This window comes from Papio anubis, chromosome 20 (assembly GCF_008728515.1).
Source record: "Papio anubis isolate 15944 chromosome 20, Panubis1.0, whole genome shotgun sequence".
NCBI classification, from domain to species: Eukaryota; Metazoa; Chordata; class Mammalia; order Primates; family Cercopithecidae; genus Papio; species Papio anubis.
This window is the reverse complement of record NC_044995.1, coordinates 45,069,995-45,087,242: the sequence shown is the minus strand read 5'-3', so window position 1 is coordinate 45,087,242 and position 17,248 is coordinate 45,069,995. Positions and strand designations below refer to the sequence as shown.

The window sequence follows — 17,248 nt, the reverse complement described above, 5'->3', positions numbered from 1 at the left end:
CACTTTGAGAGGCTGAGGTGGGAGGATCACTTGAGCTCAGGAGTTCGAGACCAGACTGGGAAACATGGCGAAACTCCGTGTCAACCAAAAACTACAAAAATTATAGCTGGGTGTGGTGGCACATACCTGTAGTCCCAGCTTACTCAGGAGTAAGGCCGGGTGCGGTGGCTCACACCTATAATCCCAGCACTTTGGGAGGCCGAGGCGGGCAGATCACCTGAGGTCAGGAGAGCGAGACCATCCTGGCTAACACGGTGAAACCCGCCCGCAATCCCAGCACTTTGGGAGGCCGCAGACGGGCTGATCACGAGGTCGGGAGATCGAGACCATCCTGGGCTAACATGGTGAAACCCCGCTCCCTACTAAAAATCACAAAAAACTAGCCGGGCGACGCGGGCGGGCCTCTGTAGTCCCAGCTACTCGGGAGGCTGAGGCAGGAGAATGGCGAACTCCTCGGGAGGCGGAGCTTGCAGTGAGCTGGAGATCCCCGCCACTGCACTCCAGCCTGGGCGACAGAGGCACTGCCTCAAAAAAGAAACCCTGTCTCTACTAAAAATACAAAAAATTAGCCGGGTGTGGTGGCGGGCACCTGTAGTCCCAGCTGCTCTGGAGGCTGAGTTAGGAGAATGGCATGAACCCGGGAGGCGGAGCTTGCAGTGAGCCGAGATTGTGCCACTGCACTCCAGCCTGGGCGACAGAGCGAGACTCTACCTCGAAAGAAAAAAAACCATTTTTCTGTAGAGATGGGGTTTCGCTTTATTTCCTGGTCTGGTCTTGAACTTCTGGCCTCCAGCAATCCCCTGGCCTCAGTCTTCCAAAGTGAATGGGATTACAAGTGTGAGCTACTGTGCCCAGCCTGTTTTTATTTTTTATTTTTAATTATTATTTTAAGAGATAGGGTCTCCCTCTCTCTGTCTCCTAGACTGGAGAGCAGTGGTATCATTATAGCTCAATGCAACTTCTAACTCCTTAGCTCAAGTGAGCCTCCCACCTCAGCCTCTTGAGCAACTAGGATTATAGACACAGCCACCACACATGGTTAATTTTGTTGTTGTTTTGTGAGACGGAGTTTCGCTCTTGTTGCCCAGGCTGCAGTGCAATGGCATGATCTTGGCTCACTGCAACCTCCACCTCCCTGGTTCAAGCGATTCTCCTGCCTCAGCCTCCCTAGTAGCTGAGATTATAGGCACCCATCACTATGTCCAGCTTATTTTTGTATTTTTAGTAGAGACAGAGTTTCACCACGTGGCCAGGCTGGTCTGGAACTCCTGATCTGAGGTGGTCCACCCACCTCAGCCTCCCGAAGTGCTGGGGTTTCAGGTGTGAGCCACGGCACCTAGCTTTTTTATTTTTATTTTTTATTTTTTTTTTTAGAGACAGGGTCTCCATCTGTTGCCCTGGCTGGAGTGCAGTGGTGCGATCATAGCTCACTGTCATCTGGAGCTCCTGGGCTCATGTTATCCTCCCATCCCAGCCTTCCAGGGAGCTAGGACTACAGCAACGTGCCATCACACCCAGCTAACTTCTTAGAACAATTTTCATAGAGACAGAGTCTTGCTATGTTGCCTAGGGTGGTCTCAAACTCCTGGCCTCAAGTGATCTTCGTGCTTCAGCCTCCCAAAGTCCTGGGATTACGGGTGTGAGCTACAGTACCTGGCCGAGTCAGTAGCATTAATCTTCAAATCTCTCTCACTTGCTGGGACTCTGCTTTTGTCCTCACTTCTTCTCTGACTCTGATCCTCTGTCTCCCTCTTATAAAGACCCTTGTGATTATATTGGACCCACCCAAATAATTTGCCATAATCCTCTTATCTTAAAATCCTTTACTTTTCCTGGCATGGTGGCTCACGCCTGTAATCCTGGCACTTAGCGAGGCTGAGGCTTGAGGTCAGAAGTTCAAGACCAGCCTGGGCAATATATCAAGATCCCGTCTCTACAAAAAAATCTAAAAAATATCCGGGTGCAGGCCAGGTGCAGCGGCTCACGCCTGTAATCCCAACACTTTGGGAGGCTGAGGTGGGTGGATCACCTGAGGCCAGCAGTTCAAGACCAGTCTGGCCAACATAGTGAAACCCCGTCTCTACTAAAAATACAGAAATTATCCAGGTGTGGTGGCGCATGCCTATAATCACAGCTACTCGGGAGGTTGAGGTGGGAGAATCGCTTGAACCTGGGAGGTGGAGGTGGCAGTGAGCCGAGATCATGCCATGGCACTCCAGCCTGGGCGACAGAGTCTGACTCCATCTCAAAAAAAAAAAAAAAAATAGGCCGGGCGCGGTGGCTCAAGCCTGTAATCTCAGCACTTTGGGAGGCCGAGACGGGCGGATCACAAGGTCGGGAGATCGAGACCATCCTGGCTAACATGGTGAAACCCCGTCTCTACTGAAAAATACAAAAAAATAGTCGGGCGAGGTGGTGGACGGCTGTAGTCCCAGCTATTCGGGAGGCTGAGGCAGGAGAATGGCGTAAACCCGTGAGGTGGAACTTGCAGTGAGCTGAGTTCCGGCCACTGCACTCCAGCCTGGGCGACAGAGCCAGACTCCGTCTCAAAAAAAAAAAAAAAAAAAGAACAAAACAAACAAACAAAAAACCAGGCTGAGTGCAGTGGTTCACACCTAATCTCAGCACTTTGGGAGGCTAAGGCAGGCTGATCACCTGAGGTCAGGAGTTCGAGACCAGCCCCTGGCCAACATGGTGAAACCCCATCTCTACTAAAAATACAGAAAAATTAGCCAGCTGTGGCGGTGGGTGCCTGTAATCCCAGCTACTTGGGAGGCTGAGGCAGGAGAATCATTTGAACCTGGGAGGTGGAGATTGCAGTGAGCCGAGATTGCACCACTGCACTCCAGCCTGGGCAACAAGGGCGAAACTCTGTCTCAAAAATAAATAAATAATAAAAGAAAAAAGAAAAAAAAAAAGGCAAATGAAAAGTCTATATACGGCCAGGCGCAGTGGCTCAAGCCTGTAATCCCAGCACTTTAGGAGGCCGAGACGGGTGGATCACGAGGTCAGGAGATCGAGACCATCCTGGCTAACATGGTGAAACCCCGTCTCTACTAAAAAATACAAAAACTAGCTGGGACCACATGGCGCCCGCCACCTCGTCCCGGCTACTCGGGAGGCTGAGGCAGGAGAATGGCGTGGACCCGGGAGGCGGAGCTTGCAGTGAGCTGAGATCTGGCCACTGCACTCCAGCCTGGGCGACAGAGCTAGACTCCGTCTCAAAAAAAAAAAAAAAAAGTCTATATACTTCTGAGTAGTTAAGTGCCTTGTGCAAAGAACGAGGAGGAACCCAACCCAGATCTATTCACTATGCTGCTACCTAAGTCCTTTGTATTGCTGGTCTACCACCCAGTGCTGTGCTGTGCTGGGCCTGCTGAAGTTGCTGTGGGCTAATGTCCATGCTGCTTGCCTCATGCCTCTCCTTACTCCTGGCTGCAGGGTCTAGCAAGAAGACTGGGGCTCCAGCCTGGGTCTGGTGGTCTAGCACAGAGTGGTGGACATTACTGCTTGGCTCTCCACGTGTCCCCGCTCACCTACCCTTGCCCCTGGCTTGTCTTCCTAATGCAGAGGCTGCAAAAAAACTCCTCCAAACCCTACATTTCCCAGATGCCTTTGCAGCTCCGTTTTTGGATGCAGAATGGGTTCTACCAATGAGAAATGCTCATGAGAGATTTAGAAAGTGGAAGCGAGGCAGTGTGGGCGTGTGCATATGTCTTGCTGAGAAGCAGGATTGTGGAGCTATACATTTTATTTTCATGAATTTGTGTGCTTTGTTGGACCCATTTCCAGGTCATAGTTCTGGTAACTGCCTCTTTTTTCTCCACCTTTCTCCCTATACAGGGGAGCTGCTCCTTGGTGACCCATTTCCATGGTGTCACAAGGGTCCTACCTACTCCGGGGCTGCTCAGTCTGTGGTCTTATTCACACATCTTTAGCATCTCCTGAGAGCTTGTTAAAAATGCGGAGTTTTGGGCCCCACCCCGGACCTACTTACTGAATCTGAAACTGTGAGGGGGTGGGACTGAAGAAGCTGTGCTTTAGCAAGTTGTTCTACCGATTCTTTTGCACAGTAAAATTTGAGAAGCCTACGGCCCACTCTCTCAGCGTCTTCCAGTGATTTCACAAGCACCATCAATTCTTGTATTAAGTTCTTTTCTGCTTAATATACCTAGAATGGTCCCCACATGGAACTCCGGCTGCCCGTGTCGGGGTTCTAGAGTTAAACTAGTAGGGTTTGAATTCTAGCTCACTGTTTAATAGCCATGTGACCATGGGCAAGTGACTTTGTGTGGTAAATTGTAATTTTTTCCTACCTTCCTTTTTTCCTTCCTTCTTCCCTTCCTCCCTTCCTCCTTCCCTCCCTTCCTCCTTCCTTCCTTCCTTCCTTCTTTCCTTCCTTCCATCTTGCTTTCCTGTCTTCCTGCCTTCTTCTTTCCTTCCCTCCTTTCTTTTCTATCTTTCTTTTCTTCTTTTCTTTTTCTTAAGACAGAGTGTCACTCTGTTACCCAGGCTGGAGTGCAATGGCACGATCTCAGCTCACTGCAACCTCCACCTCCCAGGTTCAAGCGATTCTCCTGCTTCAGCCTCCCGAGTAGCTGGGATTACAGGTGTGTGCCACCATGCTCAGCTAATTTTTTGTACCTGTAGTAGAGATAGGGTTTCACCATGTTGGCCAGGCTGGTCTTGAACTCCTGAACTTGTGATCTGCCCGCCTTAGCCTCCCAAAGTGTTGGGATTATAGGCGTGAGCCACCGCGCCCAGCCCGCTTCCCTTCCCTTTCCTTCCCTTTTCTCCCACAGTGTCTCACTCTGTCACCCAGGCTGTAGTGCAGTGGTGCAATTACAGCTCAGCCACTGCAGCCTTGACCTCCTGGGCCTGAGTGATTCTCCCACCTTGGCCTGCTGAGTAGCTGGGGCTACAGGTGTGCACCACCATAGCCAGTTATTATTATTATTTTGTATTTTTTGCAGAGATAGGGTTTTGCCATGTTGCCCAAGCTGGACTCAAACTCCTGGACTCAAGTAATCTGCCCACCTTGGCCTCCCCAAATTTTGGGATTACAGGAGTGAGTCACCACACCTGGCCAAAAATTTGTAATTTCTAAAGATGGCCATGGCTCTATTGCTCTCCCTACACGCTCTTCTAGAATCTTGCCACTCTACCATCAAGAGCTGCAGTGTGGGCCGGGTATGGTGGAACATGCCTGTAATCCCAGCACTTTGGGAGGCCAAGGCGGGTGGATTACCTGAGGTCAGGAGTTTGAGACCAGCCTGGTCAACATGGTGAAACCCCATCTCTACTAAAAATACAAAAATTAGCTGGGTGTGGTGGCGGGTGCCTGTAATCTTAGCTACTCAGGAGGCTGAGGCTAGATAATTGCTTGAGCCCAGGAGGCAGAGGTTGCAGTGAACCAAGATTGCACCATTGCACTCCAGCCTGGGCGACAAGAGTGAAACTCTAACAAAACAAAACAAAACAAAACAGCTGGAGTATGGACCAGGTGTGGTGGCTTATGCCTGTAATCCCAGCACTTTGGGAGGCTGAGGCAGGAGACTAGCCTGGGCGACATAGTAAGACCCTATCTCTAATCTCTACTAACAATAAGAAAAAGCCAGATGCGGTGGCACATGTCTGTAGTCCTAGCTACTCTGGAGGCTGAGGTGGGAGGATCGCTTGAGCCCAGGAGTTTGAGGTTTCAGTGAGCCATGATCACACCACTGCACTCTAGCCTGGGTGACAGAGTGAGATCCTGTCTCAAAAAGAAAAGAGTTAGAGTCTGTACCTCATCCCCTTGAACATGAACAAGCCTTAGTGAGTTCCTCGATGGTGAGTCCTGAATAAGTGACACTGTATGGCTTCTGAAGCTAGGTCATAAAGATGCAATCTATTTTTCTTTTGCATTTACTTCTATCCTGCTCTCTTGGGATGTTTGCTGTGGGGGAACCCAGTGGCCATGTTGTGAGGAAGCTCAAGCAGACTATGGAGAGACTTACATGGAGAGACACTAAGGCCTTTGTTCTCCTTACTCCTGCTGAGCCCCCAGCTGATAATTGGCACTACCTGGCCAGTCAGTTGTGAGCCACGTTGGAAATAGATCCCTCTACCTCCAGCTAAGATGCTCTGGCTGATGTCACGGGGAGCCTAAATGAACTGCCTCACCAATCCTTGCTCAAATTACAGATATGAGAGCAAAATAAATACCTGTTTTTGTCTTAAGCCACTAAGTTTTGGGGGATTGTTTGTTACACAGCAAAAGCTAACTGATATGCTTTTCTCTCTCTAAACCTTGGCTTGGAAGGGATAGAAGCTCAGGCCTTCCAGGGTTGGTGTGAGGCTTGTATGAAATGAGGCATGAGTCAGGCACACGAAAGAGCTTCATGTGGGTGAGCTGTGTTGTTACTCTGGCCGGATTGCCACTTGGGTGCCAGCTGAGGCTGCCATCTTCCTGGCACCCTTCCCTAGAGATTCCCCTTCCTGCCTTCCATATTTGCAAGGTGCTGCACAGAGAACAGCAGTACCTCTGCCACCAAGCACCCGCTCTGTGCCCCTGAGATCTCCTCAAATCCTCAGGAACAATTCTGAGGTGGGTGTGTCAGAGACGTGTGAACCAGAACAACTCCATCTTGAATAGGAGTTTGGTAAAATGAGGCTGAGACCTGAGACCTACTGGGCTGCATTCCCAGATTGTTAAGGCATTCTAAGTCACAGCATGAGATTGGCATAAGATACAGGTCATAAAGACCTTGCTGATAAAACAGGTTGCAATAAAGAAGTCGGCCAAAACCCACCAAAATCAAGATGGCTGCGAGAGTGACCTCTGGTTGTCCTCACTGCTGCACTCCCACCAGTGCCAGGACAGTTTACAGATGCCATGGCAACGCCCTCTATGGTCTAAAAAGGGAGACATGAATAATCCACCCCTCGTTTAGCATATCATCAAGAAATAACCATAAAAATGGGCAACCAGCAGCTCTGGGGGCTGCTCTGTCTATGGAGTAGCCATTGTTTTTTCCTTTTTTTTTTTTTTTTTTTGAGAGTCTTGCTCTGTCCCCCAGGTTGGAGTGCAGTGGTGTGATCTCGGCTCACTGCAACCTCTGCCCCCCAGGTTCAAGTGATTTTCCTGCTTCAGCCTCCCAAGTAGCTGGAACTACAGGTGCCCGCCACCACGCCCAGCTAATTTTTGTATTTTTAGTAGAGATGGAGTTTCACCATGTTGGTCAGGCTGGTCTCTCCTGGCCTCAGGTGATCCGCCCAGCTCGGCCTCCCAAAGTGTTGGGGTTACAGGCGTGAGCCACCGCACCTGGCTCCTTTATTATTTTTGAGACGGAGTGTCACTCTGTTGCCAGGCAGGAGTGCAGTGGCGTGATCTTGGCTCACTGCAACCCCTCTGCCTCCCAGGTTCAAGCGATTCTCCTGCCTCAGCCTCTGGAGTACCTGAGACTACAAGTGCCCACCACCACGCCTGGCGAATTTTTTTATTTTTAGTAGAGATGGGATTTTGCCATGTTGATCAGGCTGGTCTCTCCTGTCCTCAGGTGATCTGCCTGCTCGGGCCTCCCAAAGTGTTGGATTACAGGTGTGAACCACTGTGCCCGGCTCCTTTACTCTTAATAAATGTGCTTTTACTTTATGGACTTGCCCTGAATTTTTTCTTGTGTAAGATCCAAGAACCCTCTCTTGGGGTCTGGATCGGGACCCTATTCCTGTAACAGTTGTGAGAGGATCCTGGGGGAAAACACATGATCCCATTTTACAGGTGGGAAGACTGAGGCTCAGAGAGGGCAAATGGCTTAGTCAACACCTCAGCACTAGTGGTTGGCCTAGCCTGGCCTGTCTGATCCCTCCCCACCCAGAGATGAGATGTCATTGGTACCCTCCTCCATCCTGTAGAGAAAAGCCGGCATTTGCTCTAAGAGAGGAAAGAGGAATTCGGCAGAAACATCCAGGACAACAATCAATTTATTTATTGAGGGCAAGGCAGGGATGCAGGAAGGGAGGGCAGGGGCAACCTCTCCTCCTCATAGGCACCGGGCCTTGTTTCTCTCCCAGATAAGCTAAGGTCGGCAGGGGCTGAGGTGAGGCAGGGAGGACGCATATGGGGCCTGTGGGAGCCAGGAGAAGCTGGGGTCAGAGGTAGGAGCTGGGGCTGTGGGGAGTGGAAGGTGAGGCAAGTTCAAAGGTGAACTGCAGCTCGGAGGGAGGGGTCCAATGCAAACCAGGACTTACAGGTGTAGAGGTAAAATGGGACTCATGGGGGTGAAAGAGAAGTTGGGGTCAGAGGGGATTCAGAGGTCAAAGAGAAGTTGAGGTCAGAGGTAAGAGCTGGGGCTCAGGTGATGGGGTTAAAGGTGAGGCAAGGTCAGAGGTGAAGTGCAGCTCAGAGGGAGGGGTCAAACATAAACCAGAACTTCTAGGTCTAGAGGTAAAATGGGATTCATGGGGGGCAGGGGTCAAAGGTGAAGCAGAGGTCAGGGGTGAAGGAGGACCCGCAAAGTTAAAGGCGCGTTCCCAGAGTCAGGAGGGTGAAGCGGGGCTCCTCCTGGGAATGTCAAGGTTGGAAGAGCTCAAGAGGGTCAAAGATAAATTGGGGCTCAAGGGTCAAAGGGGAGCCAGGGTTGGAGATGAAGTAGCCAGAGGTAAAGCGAGCTCCAAAGGTATTGTTAGGGTCAGGGCCAAGTCTTACGGTTGCGGGGGAGTCAGGCTTGGAGGGAAAGTGGGGCTCCAGGGGTCAGAGATGGGGGGTCTAGGGGGTCAAAGGTCAGAAGCCTCAAAGGGAAAGGTGGGAAGCAATGGGAGCAGCCTAGGCCACCTCCTCCTCCGCCTCCTCCTCGAACTCGCCCTCCTCGGCAGTGGCATCCTGGTACTGCTGGTACTCAGATACCAGGTCATTCATGTTGCTCTCGGCCTCGGTGAACTCCATCTCGTCCATGCCCTCGCCCGTGTACCAGTGCAGGAAGGCCTTGCGCCGGAACATGGCCGTGAACTGCTCGGAGATGCGCTTGAACAGCTCCTGGATGGCCGTGCTGTTGCCGATGAAGGTTGCGGCCATCTTCAGGCCGCGGGGCGGGATGTCGCACACGGCCGTCTTCACGTTGTTGGGGATCCACTCCACGAAGTAGCTGCTGTTCTTGCTCTGCACGCTCAGCATCTGCTCGTCCACCTCCTTCATGGACATGCGGCCCCGGAACACGGCGGCCACGGTCAGGTAGCGGCCGTGGCGCGGGTCGCACGCGGCCATCATGTTCTTGGCGTCGAACATCTGCTGGGTGAGCTCAGGCACCGTCAGGGCCCGGTACTGCTGGCTGCCCCGGCTGGTCAGGGGCGCGAAGCCGGGCATGAAGAAGTGCAGGCGAGGAAAGGGGACCATGTTGACGGCCAGCTTGCGCAGGTCGGCGTTCAGCTGGCCCGGGAAGCGCAGGCAGGTGGTGACCCCGCTCATGGTGGCCGACACCAGGTGGTTGAGGTCCCCGTAGGTGGGGGTGGTCAGCTTGAGGGTGCGGAAGCAGATGTCGTAGAGCGCCTCGTTGTCGATGCAGTAGGTCTCATCCGTATTCTCCACCAGCTGGTGCACGGACAGCGTGGCGTTGTAGGGCTCCACCACCGTGTCCGACACTTTGGGCGAGGGCACCACGCTGAAGGTGTTCATGATGCGGTCCGGGAACTCCTCGCGGATCTTACTAATGAGCAGCGTGCCCATCCCAGACCCCGTGCCACCTCCCAGCGAGTGGGTCAGCTGGAAGCCCTGAAGGCAGTCGCAGCTCTCGGCCTCCTTCCGGACTACATCCAGGACGGCGTCCACCAGCTCCGCGCCCTCCGTGTAGTGCCCCTTTGCCCAGTTGTTGCCGGCTCCGGATTGGCCTGGAGAGGGAAGGGGAGGGGACAAAGCGCAGGCAGTTATGGGGAGCCCCCACCCTCGACCCTGTCTCTCCACCACCTGGAGGAATACTAGTAGTTGTATTCCTACTATTAGTATTCTAGTAGTTGAATACTAGTAGCTATCAAAAATAATAACAATTAGCCAGGTGTTGTGGCAGGCACCTGTAGTCCCAGCTACTCAGGAGGCTGGGGCAAGAGAAACGCTTGAACCTGGGAGGAGGCTGCGGTGAGCCGAGATGGAGCCACTGCACTCCAGCCTGGGCGACGGAGTGAGACTCCATCTCAAAAACACACACACACACACACAACACCCTCCTGCCCCCCACCACCAAAAAAACAAACAAACAAACAAAAAAAAACAAAACCAAGACTGGGCATGGTGGCTCAAGCCTATAATCCCAACACTTTGGGAGGCCGAGGTGGGAGGATTGCTTTGCTTGAGTTCAGCAGTTCAAGACCAGCCTGGGCAACATAGTGAGACCCTGTCTCTAAATACATATATATGTGTATATATATATATTAGCCAGTCATGGTGGTGGCACGCCTATAGTACCAGTTACTAGGGAGGCTGAGGTGGGAGACTGCTTGAGCCCAGGAGTTGGAGGCTGCAGTGAGCTATGATCACACCACTGCACTCCAGCCTGGGAGCCAGAGCAAGACCCTGTCTCTAAAATAAATAAACAACAATAAAAAGATTAATAATTAACATTATTATTATCATTTCCAGGCAAGATCTTGGTATGTTGCCCAGGCTGGAGTACAGTGGTGCAATCATGGCTCATGGCAGCCTTGACCTCCTAGGTTCAAGTGATCTCCTGCCTCAGTCTTCTGAGTAGCTGGGACTACAGGCTTATGCTACCAGATCTGGCTAATTTTTTTATTTTTATTTTTTTGTAGAGCTGGGTTTTTATCATGTTGCCCAGGCTGGTCTTGAACTCCTGAGCTGGAGCAATCCACCTGCCATGGCCTCCCAAAGTGCTGGGATTACAGGCATGAGCCACCATACTTGGCCTGTGTTTTCTTGTTAATCTTGTTGTCTGTAAGCTCACTGTGGAATGCAAGCTCCATGAGGAAAAGAATCAGTATTAGAATATTGGCTGGGCGCAGTGGCTCACGCCTGTAATCCCAGCACTTTGGGAGGCCAAGGCTGGCAGATTGTGAGGTCAGGAGATCGAGACCATCCTGGCTAACACGAGAAACCACGTCTCTACTAACAATAGAAAAAAATTAGCCAGATGTGGTGGCAGGCGCCTGTAGTCCCAGCTACTCGGGAGGCTGAGGCAGGAGAATGGCGTGAACCTGGAAGGTGGAGCTTGCAGTGAGCCGAGATAGCGCCATTGCACTCCAGCCTGGGCGACAGAGGGAGACTCCATCTCGAAAGGAAAAAAAAGAATATTGGCCAGTATTACTGTGAACAGCTAACGTTTTCTTTCACCCCTTGTCTGTTTCCACCTTGGTTCAGCTCCAGCATTGCCCTCCTGGATAAGTTCAGTTCCCTCTGTCCTGGTCCCCTGGCTCCTATCCTCATCCCCCAGTCTGTCCTTTCCACAGTACCCACAAGATGACACCTGAGAGCACCTGAGTCAAGTCCTGTCCCTCTTCTGCCTACAGCCCTCCAGGGCTCCCACCTGCCTTGGGGTCAAAGCCCAAATCCTCCCTGCAGGCCACAAGGCCCTGCCGGACCTGTCCCATCCCCTCCCCTCACTCTGCTTCAGCCACAGTTGTTTCTCCAACTTTCCAGGTGTGGTCCTGCCCTGGGGCCTTTGCACTAGTTGTTCCGGCTGCCTAGAAGGCTTTCCCACCAGGTATTCACACGACTTTTTCCTCACCTCCTTCAGGTCTCAGCTCAATGCCACATCCTCAGAAAAGCCATCTCTGGTCACCCCCACCCTCCTCCTCCCCAGCCTGCTGGTTTGGACTCCAGCTTCTCGGGACTGACAAGACAAACTGTGTGACTTTGGACGAGTGACTTCCCCTCTCAGATCTGTTGGAAGATTTCAAAACATAATGATGCCGTTCTGTGGCCGTGGCCCATAATAGGTCCTTGGGAAATGGCTGGGTGAAATCAACATGAAATGAGATTGGCCAAAAGGATGTGAGTGATTTCAGGAAGACCACAGAGGGTTTGCAGTTGGGCCAAGAGAATCTGTGGTCTCTGGGTGGCCAGGGGGTGGGAGGAGCATTAAAAGTGTGGACTCAGACTGGGCGCGATTGCTCACGCCTGTAATCCCAGCACTTTGGGAAGCAGAGGCAGGTGGATCATCTGAGGTCAGGAGTTCGAGACTAGCCTGGCCAATATGGTGAAACCCCGTCTCTATTAAAAATACAAAAAATTAGCTAGGTGTGGTGGCACGTGCCTGTAGTCCCAGCTACTCGGGAGGCAGGAGAATCGCTTGAATCGGGAAGGTGGAGGTTGCATCACTGCACTCCAGCCTGGGCAACGGAGACTCTGTCTCAAAAAACAAAACAAAACAAAATGTGGACCTAGTAGTCAGACCCTCTGGCTCCTGGCAGCCTCACCGGCTTGTGGTGTGACTTTCTGCGTGTCACCTACTGTCTCTGTGCCTGTTTTCTCACCTGTAAAATGGAAGCAAGAGGCGAAGGGGAGGAAAAGATTCAGAGAGATAGGACAGGTCCTGCATTTAGCACATCTTAGATGCTGGGAGTATTGGAGGCGGGTGGAGCCAGGGCCTGAGGCCAGGGTGGGGACATGCAGCCAGCTGGAGCCAGTAAAGCTTCCCCGGAAGGATGGTCCCAGGGTGTGGACGCCTCGCTATCTTCACATATGCTGTTCCCTCCATCTTAAACATCTTTCCTCCCTTCAATGCCCTTTGGCTAGTCCAAATCCTACTCACATTCTAGACTGCAGATAGTAATGAAAACAATGACAAATGCTTATTTACCTCTTTCTCTGTGTCAGGCATTCTTCTAAATTCTTTACATATATTAATGGCTTTAGGCCTCACTTTTTTTTTTTTTTTTTGGAGACAGAGTTTCACTCTCGCCCAGGCTGGAGTACAGTGTCGTGATCTTGGCTCACCACAACCTCCGCCTCCTGGGTTCAAGCAATTCTCCTACCTCAGCCTCCCGAGTAGCTGTGATTACAGGCATCCGCCACCATGCCTGGCTAATTTTGTATTTTTAGTAGAGACGGGGTTTCTCCATGTTGGTCAGGCTGGTCTCAAACTCCCGACCTCAGGTGATCCACCCATCTCGGCCTCCCAAAGTGCTGGGATTATAGGTGTGAGCCACTGTGCCCACCCTAAGCCTCACTATTCTAATAGTTAGCATTTTAGAATCCCTGTTTTATTTGATCTTTTTAAGAGGTAGGGTCTCACGCCATCATTCAGGCTGGAATGCAGTGGCACCATCATAGGTCACGGCAGCCTCGACCTCCCAGGCTCAAGTGCTCCTCCTACCTTAGCCTCATGAGTAGCTGTGGCTGCAGGTGCATACCACCTCACTCAGCTAATTAGAATTTTTTTCTTTTTGTAGAGACGGGGTCTCGCCATGGTGCCCAGGCTGGTCTCGAACTCCTGGCCTCAAGCTCTCCTCCTGACTTAGCCCAAAGTCCTGGGTTTACAGGCATGAGCCACCATGCCCAGTGAAATCCCTGTTTTAAAGACGAGGAGGCCGGGCAAAGTGGCTCATGCTTGTAATCCCAGCACAGCTGAGTTGAGTGGATCATTTGAGTCCAGGAGTTTGAGACTAGCCTGGGCAACACAGAGACCCACCTCTCTACAAAAACTAAAAAATTAGCTGGATGTGGTGGTGCACTGTAGTCCCAGTTACTTGGGAGACTGAGGCAAGAGGACCACGTGTGCCCGGAGGTGGAGGCGACAGTGAGCCGCGATCATGTGACTGCACTCTAGCCTGGGTGACAGCAGGACAGACAGACCTTGTCTGGAAAAAAAAAAAAAAAAAAAAAAAGAGGATTTTGAGGCCCAGAAAGGCTGAGGAGCCCAACCTAAGTTATCCATCTGAATCAACCCCTGGCTGAGCTTTACTTATTTATCTCCTTTGTGGCCTATCACCTTCCACCAGAATGTGAGCTGCACTGGGGCAGACAGGGAGCTCTGTCTATTTGATTCTTCCCTGTATCTCCAACTTCTAGAACAGGGCCTGGTATGCAGTAAGTGCTCACCATTTGTTGAATGCATGAAGTGGCAGAATTGGGATGTGCACCCAGGCAGTCTGGTTCTGGTTCAGACTGTTGAATTAAAACGCCACCTCCTCCAGGAAGCCTTCCCTGAACCCCTCTCTGTATCCACCCTCCCCAGGGCTCTCACAGTGGCCCAAGGGTCCCCCATCACAGCCCTGGATGCAGGGCTGGTGGCTGATGCCCTGTCCAACCCCTCTCTGGTCTGTGGGCTCCGGTGGTGGCTGTTGACTCAGTGGTGTTAGCAAGAATAAGGAGGTTTTCCAGCCTCTGCTCCCTGCTGGGGGACTCACCAAACACGAAGTTGTCGGGCCGAAAGATCTGACCGAAGGGGCCGGAACGGACAGAGTCCATGGTGCCGGGTTCCAGGTCCACCAGCACCGCTCTGGGGACATAATTCCCTCCTGCAGGGAAACAGATGGAGGGCAGTTTGGTGCGTGCCAGGAACCACAGGCCCCGGTAGCATCCTGTTCCCTCCCAGCTGCCCCTCCCCACCTGGAAGGGGCCTCCTTCGCCCTACCTGTGGCCTCGTTGTAGTACACGTTGATCCTCTCCAGTTGCAGGTCACTGTCCCCATGGTATGTGCCTGTGGGGTCGATGCCATGTTCGTCACTGATAACCTCCCAAAACTAGAGAGAGAGGTGGTCGGAAGAGTTGAGAGAGGGGAAGCCGGCGGCCAGGCGGAAGAGTACCGCCAGCCCCCAACTACCTCCCCAGCTGCCACCTCTCCCCCAGCAAGGTGAACGGGGGACCTAGAGGCATGGTGTCGGGGCGAGGATGAGGCAGCAAGAAGGAGCGGTGGGGGCGGGGTGCAGCCGAGTCAGCACCCAGCGGGGCCGGCTGGTGCCAGCGCACCCAGGCTGCAGCCCGGGGGAGGCATGGGGGTTCTTTGTGCGTGAGGAGGGGACAGTGGCCCAGCTGTGGGCCCAGCTGTGACAGGCGGACAGAAGGCTGGCTCCCACTCTCCGCAGCCTCTTTGTTCCCAGCCTGGCCCTGCCACCCCCACCCCGCGACCCTTCCCCCACGGCCCCTGGGACGCGCTGGCCTCCTGGGGACCTCATTCCTCTCCAAGGCTCTCAGGTTGGGGGGTGCTCCGGGGACCGACCCCGCGCCGCTCCCCGGGGTCGCTGCTTCCTCCCCGGGCCCCGTCCCTCGCGAACCTTGGCCCCGATCTGGTTGCCGCACTGGCCGGCCTGCAGGTGCACGATCTCCCGCATGGCGGTGGCGCTGAGGGTGGACGCGGCGGCGGTGGCGCGAGCGCGGGGAGCTGCGGCGGCGGCGCGGGTGGAAGATGCGGCGGAGACGGCGGAGCACGGTCCCTGCGCCCCCGGGAGCCGCTATATGAGCGGGCGGGGCACGCGTCACGGCCGGTCACCCTCCCGCTCCGCCCCTTGGTCCCGCCCCGGGATGATAGAGGGGGCTGGGGTGGGGGGAGGTGGTGCAGGGACCTCCCTCCCCAGCGGCCTCCTGGAGGCGTCCGGGACCCCACGTGCTCCGACCCCTGCCTTCTGGGTGAGGCCCCTTAGGGCTCCACCAGTGCCTTCTCCACCGTCCCAGCCCCCAGCCAGGCTTGACCACCCGCAGAAATTGGGCGGAGGAAGGGAGGGGAGCGCCTGGTAAACAGGCATCTGAGAAGTCCTGCCCCTCCCCCTTAGCCTCCACCCTCCTGTCCCAGGCCTTGCCTCAGTTTCTCGGTCCGCAGCCCCTCTTCTCATTCTACTTAGACTGCATTCGCCAGAATCCTTGCATTAACCGCGAGCCCTCCCAGTGGGGCTGGGCTGGGGGCTCCGGAGCGGAGATATGGTTTGCAGGTTGGGTCCCGGAGGGCTTGTCCTGAAGCTGCATAGTAAAACCACGATTTTCCTCCCATGACTGGGTGCAGATGCTGGTGGGCTCCCCTGGTACACCTTTACTGGGCATTGAGCTCGTCCCAGGTGGGTCACCCCCAGCCTGGCCTAAGGAGGAGAGTGGAGGAGTAAGACAGCTGGGTTACATCTTGGGAGGGGATAGTGAGTCGCCAGGGCTGCCTCGCTCTCCCAAAATAACGCCACTCCTCTCCAGTATTATAATATATCTATATCTATATCTATATCTATATATCTACATCTATATCTATATATCTATATCTATATCTATATCTGTATATATCTATATCTATATCTGTATCTGTATATATCTATATCTATATCTGTATCTATATATCTATATCTATATCTGTATCTATATATCTATATCTGTATCTATATATCTATATCTATATCTATATCTGTATCTATATATCTATATCTATATCTGTATCTATATATCTATATATCTGTATCTGTATCTATTTATCTATATCTATATCTATATCTGTATCTATATATCTATATCTATATCTGTATCTATTTATCTATATCTATATGTATATCTGTATCTGTATCTGTATATCTATATCTATATCTGTATCTGTATCTGTATCTATATCTATATCTATATGTCTATGTCTATATCTATATCCTTTTTCTGTTTTTTTTCTTTGAGACGGAGTTTCACTCTTGGTGCCCAGGCTGGAGTGCGATGGCGCGATCTCTGCTGTCTGCAACCTCTGCTTCCCAGGTTCAAGTGATTCTCCTGCCTCAACCTCCCGAGTAGCTGGGATTACAGGCATGTGCCACCACGCCCGGCTAATTTTTTTGTATTTTTAGTAGAGACAAGGTTTCTCCATGTTGGTCAGGCTGATCTCAAACTCCTGACCTCAGGCCATCTGCCCACCTCTGCCTCCCAAAGTGCTGGGATTACAGGCGTGGGCCACTGGGCCCGGCCTATATATATATATATATATATTTTTTTTTGAGACAGAGTCTTGCTCTGTCCCCTAGGCTGTGGTGCAGTGGCATGCTTACAGCTCACTGCAGCCTCAATGTCCTGGACTCAAGCAATCCCCTCACCTCAGCCTCCCAAATAGCTGGGACTGCAGGTGCACGCCATCACACCTGGCTAATTTTCAAGATTTTTTGTAGAGATGGGGTCTCGCTATGTTGTCCAGCCTGGTCTCCGACTCCTGAGCTCAAGGGATCCTCCCACCTCAGCCTCCCAAAGTGCTGGGATTCTAGGCGTGAGCCTGGAATTATATTTTATTCCAGTGTTCAGTATTATAATCTATTACACACCATATGCCCTGCCTCTGCATTTCCTGTAACGTTAGGCATATGACCTTGCCCTGGCGCT

General features: G+C 52.4%; 1 protein-coding gene across 1 annotated transcript; it reads right to left on the bottom strand.

Moving 5' to 3' along the window:
• Window positions 1-7,944: 7,944 nt before the first annotated feature.
• Window positions 7,945-15,621, bottom strand: TUBB4A (tubulin beta 4A class IVa). The gene is made up of 4 exons (XM_009193300.3): window positions 15,199-15,621; window positions 14,559-14,667; window positions 14,332-14,442; window positions 7,945-9,861 (listed from the first exon to the last, which is right to left on the bottom strand). The coding sequence occupies exons 1-4, from the start codon at window positions 15,253-15,255 to the stop codon at window positions 8,804-8,806; spliced, it is 1,335 nt and encodes a 444-aa protein (XP_009191564.3). The 5' UTR covers window positions 15,256-15,621; the 3' UTR covers window positions 7,945-8,803.
• Between the last annotated feature and the right edge of the window lie 1,627 nt (window positions 15,622-17,248).

Coding starts and splice junctions, on each gene's coding strand:
- TUBB4A (XM_009193300.3), bottom strand. CDS start 15,255: ATGCGGGAGATCGTGCACCTGCAGGCCGGCCAGTGCGGCAACCAGATC. Junction 14,668..15,198: donor GCAACCAGATCGGGGCCAAG/GTTCGCGAGGGA, acceptor CTCTCTCTCTAG/TTTTGGGAGGTTATCAGTGA. Junction 9,862..14,331: donor GCCCGACAACTTCGTGTTTG/GTGAGTCCCCCA, acceptor TTCCCTCTCCAG/GCCAATCCGGAGCCGGCAAC.